Consider the following 4117-nt stretch of genomic DNA (forward strand, 5'->3'; position numbering starts at 1 on the left):
ATGTGCTTCCTGCCATGTCTATTAAAGGGTTGGGTCACCCGAATTACAAATTATAAATGCTGTTGAATTTCTTTTCAAAAAGCATTTGGAACTACTTTCTGTCGGAAATATAATCCTATTAAAACTGACATTGTTTTCTGTGGATTAGGCAGAATAACAGGGACATTGTTTCTGATGAAGGATGTTGTTGTTGTTGTTGCTGCCATCATGATATTAACAGCACAAATTCCATTCATCTTCACTGTATTGGGGGTGAACTGACCCTTAAACAGTATCAAAGAATAAGGCTGACATGCTACTATATTTTGTCCACAAATCCCATGAAAAGACCAAAACCAACAATGTGTTTGTCCATATCTCAACACTATGACTTCCTTTTGGCACTCAGCTCCATGATTCCCAATTTCCTAAAACACTGTGTATTTGTTGGGGACTATTTTCAGCTGTGGATTAATACACATTTGGTGCTGTAGTGAGTATTTCCGACAGCAGGACTTAATAAACTGCAGCGTGTGTGTTCATGACAATGAAGGAACAAGTCACCCAGTGCAGCGCTGTGGCTCGTTTATGTGTTTTATTCGTTTTTGGACGTTAATGAGGAATACGATGGTTAGTAGAATCTATTCATTGGTTTAGATCTTGCCGTGGGGTTTGTTGACAGTAAACAAATATATAATCACCTTAAACATTGAAAATACACGAGAACCACAGTCCACACACCACCATTACCATGTGTAAATCATTTTGATCTTATTTCTCGCAGATCCAGATCTGTTCAGCAAAACAGCCATCATCATTCCATTCTCCCACTCCCGGTGATTTGGGCACCATTTCTCCACAGTCCTGGTTCCCTTGGAAGCTGTTGGGCTGCCCGGGCTGCCAGAACCTGATGTACGACATAACAGAGTCAGAAACAATTTACTCCTCTCTGGGATGCTTTTTACAGCACCCGGTGTTCTGTTTCTCATCTGCTCTGACCTGTTGTTTCTGCCCCAAACTGTGACTGAAGGGATTCTAACACATTTTTTTATTTTGATTTGAGTCTCATTTGCATAAAAATAGTACTATGTAGAGTGCTCACGTAATCATGTAATTTTTAAACCGCCTCCATCACCACCCCTGCGTGTTTAGAAACGCATTCACAAAAGATATTGACTTTTGCTGAAATCAATGTCTCTGCGGATGCAGTTGTGTAAGGTCTCAGTTTGACGGTACATCACCTCCTGATTCAGCGAACCAGATCTTTCAGCTGAATGTGCTGTACTTTGTACAACCCCATTGGACTTTGTGGAGAAAATGCATTCAAAACCTTCCTCCACGTTTTCTAGCACTGCATTGTTTCATGAAGGATAGAAACCAAAACAGATCAAAGATCAGTCGACATAAGATTGTTCAGGTTAAATCACCACTGATCCTTGTTGATATTAATTGCTTAACAGCGGTAGGTAATATCAGTCCTGTGTGAATTGTGCTATAAAATACAATAAAAGGATATAAATAGTGAAAGAAATGCAATATTACAGAGTGATATACAGTAATGCCGTCAAATGTGAGAATCTGAGATTTTAGCTCACGAACTCCGGCAGTTAAAACTTACGCTGCAGTGACCGGGGTCCCATCCACCCACATCCAAGTCCCCTCTTTGAGACTGTCGCTCAGACCAATCCAGGCATTTTGTCCTGATTCCAGTAGCCCATTGAGAAACGCCTGTTAGTGTAGCACAGAGAGAAGACAGGAGTGATTAAGATGTAAATATTCAATAATTGTTTTCTACTGTCGTGTCCCCTGCTTCAGACTTCCTGTTAATTCTCAAAGACAACACATGTTTTTGATCTCTGCCAGTTTATTCTGTCCGTCCTCCTCACCTGTTCATCCCTGCTGTCTATGGTGACCAGATCTGCTCCCTTGGCGATGCAGTCTTGTCTGCCTAACGTCCAGTTTTTCTTCATATTTGAAACGAAGTAACAGCTGATGTCGAACCTTTTCCAGCCAGTTGGACAGGGTCTGCCTACAATTTGAAAACATGAGAGGGACAAAAAATCACAAAAAGATGAATAATACCAAAACACGGATCATAACTCTCTAAACTAAATGAACTAAAGTTTTATGAGAAACATCTTACCTCTTACTTTGTTGATCTTCTTCTCTAACTGATCTCTACTTGTAGCCAGACTGCTGTAATCTTTCTGTAACTGCTCTTTTTCCCTCTGCAGAGCTGTATAAGTGGTTTGCAGTTGTTCTTTGTCTTTCCACAATGAATTGTAGCTGGTCTGAAGGAAATTTTTACTCATACTCATTGTAATGTAGTCTCTTTGCAGCTGGTCCTTGTCCCTTTTCAGCAAAGAGTAATTCCTCTGTAACTGATCTCTGTTTGCTGTCAGCGTGATAAACAAAGTGTGTAACTCGTCTTTTTCTCTTTGCAGGTTATTGTAATCGGTCTTTAGCTGGTCTTTACTGGCTGTCAGATTATTGTGATTAGTCTGTAACCCCTGAAGATTCCTCTGCATGTCATTATAGCTTGTACGCAACTGATTGCTCTCTTGTTTTACGGTGTTGTAACTTGCTTCGAACCGGTCCCTCTCGCTTTTCAGATTGTTGTAATTGGCCTTGAGCTCATCTCTTTCAGTAGTCAAAGAACTGTAACTTTGACGCAACTGGTCTTCGTCTTTAGTCAGATTACTCAGTCTGGCCTCTAACTGTTTTCTCTCTGCAGTCAAAGTACTTGACTGCGCTTGTGTCAGAGCGCTGTAATTGGCCTGCGTTGGGTCTGCTGACGCTGGACGGCTGATTATTTCATCTGTGAAATGCAAAGAAATTGATTAATATGTATTTCAAATATTTGCTCAGATTATTGGATTTTGAAAAGATTATGGTTTTTGTGTCCTCTGTATTTTGTATGATTATCTACAACATCAGCTGGTTTCTCAAACATTAAAGACCAGGTGGCAGTTGCTAAATAAATTATTCTTATTTTTAGTGACAACAAACAAATCACTTACAGTAGATAAGCTGACCTATGTTACCAGCCAACAGGACAGCACACAGTAATCCAAGACACACAGTCGCACATCTCGAGGGCTGCTTTGGTCTCTGAAAATCCACTGAATCAAAAGTAAGAAAACAGATAGTAATTCTTTCTTGAATTTTTGTAAATACTGCAGTTCAAGTAGTTACAGTAGTAAGATTTCCATAAAGTCCATCTGAAATCACATTTAGTTATCCTAAAAACATAACGTCTTTATTAAATGTATCATCCTGCAAACTGACGTTAGCGGTGCACTTTTGTTTGGTGGCTCCATCAACAAGCTGAGGTGCAGGACAAGAGATATGTCCATGTTTGTAAATTAGATAAGAAGGAGACTTTAGCAGGAAAGCTGATGTGTGCTGTTGTTCAGAGTCTGTGACCGTCTTCTCTGCCTGAACGCTGACGGTAAAAGATTTGATTGGCTGGATTCAAATAAGGTCTCCATCTATGTAGATGGACACCAAAACAATTGGTACCTCAGAAATTCAGTTATAAACATCACGTTTGCAGCATTTAACTGAAATTACAGAACTTTTTCCAACCTTTACTCAGGAAAAAGTTTGAGGTTATTTCTTTAAAATTGAAGTTGATCAACAGGTTAGTTTCTGAAAGCATGTGGATTACACATTTTATTAGTTGTACCTAACATTCTCAATATTCTGTCTGTACATGTGTTTTCAGGGTGATACTGTACCTTTGCAAATGAGGCCTTCCATTGTGAGGTTCCTATGTATATACATGTCGTCATCAATTTCCATTGAATCCATTCTGATAATACTCTCACTGTTTTCCTGTTTAAAGGAGACGCTCCAATCAATTGTCATCATTCTTCATTCATCATTCATTATCATATGGGTATGGAGTCTAGTGAGACATTTACATTAAAATCCTGCTTAATTAATACAAATTGCTGGTAACATGAAGGAGCCTTTAAATCCTTTGCAAAATCTATAATGTCATTGGTGGTTTGCTTTTGGAGCGTGCACAAAGTTAGGCTAGTTTTAGGTAATCTAAGTGTTTAAATTTGAATGAGATCATTTGATTTTACAGGTATAATAATCTATACAAGCTCTACTCAATAATGTAAGTGTG

The 4117-nt window shown here is 39.0% G+C and overlaps 1 protein-coding gene across 1 annotated transcript; it reads right to left on the reverse strand.

Moving 5' to 3' along the window:
* Positions 1-750: 750 nt before the first annotated feature.
* Positions 751-3792, reverse strand: LOC139291626 (C-type lectin domain family 4 member M-like). The gene is made up of 6 exons (XM_070913724.1): positions 3720-3792; positions 3000-3101; positions 2123-2797; positions 1866-2008; positions 1598-1707; positions 751-886 (listed from the first exon to the last, which is right to left on the reverse strand). The coding sequence occupies exons 1-6, from the start codon at positions 3790-3792 to the stop codon at positions 751-753; spliced, it is 1239 nt and encodes a 412-aa protein (XP_070769825.1).
* Between the last annotated feature and the right edge of the window lie 325 nt (positions 3793-4117).

The sequence above is a fragment of the Enoplosus armatus genome, chromosome 10 (assembly GCF_043641665.1).
Source record: "Enoplosus armatus isolate fEnoArm2 chromosome 10, fEnoArm2.hap1, whole genome shotgun sequence".
Classification (NCBI taxonomy): Eukaryota; Metazoa; Chordata; class Actinopteri; order Centrarchiformes; family Enoplosidae; genus Enoplosus; species Enoplosus armatus.

Coding starts and splice junctions, on each gene's coding strand:
- LOC139291626 (XM_070913724.1), bottom strand. CDS start 3,792: ATGGATTCAATGGAAATTGATGACGACATGTATATACATAGGAACCTC. Junction 1,708..1,865: donor TAGACAGCAGGGATGAACAG/GTGAGGAGGACG, acceptor CTACACTAACAG/GCGTTTCTCAATGGGCTACT. Junction 887..1,597: donor GGGACCCCGGTCACTGCAGC/GTAAGTTTTAAC, acceptor GTCGTACATCAG/GTTCTGGCAGCCCGGGCAGC.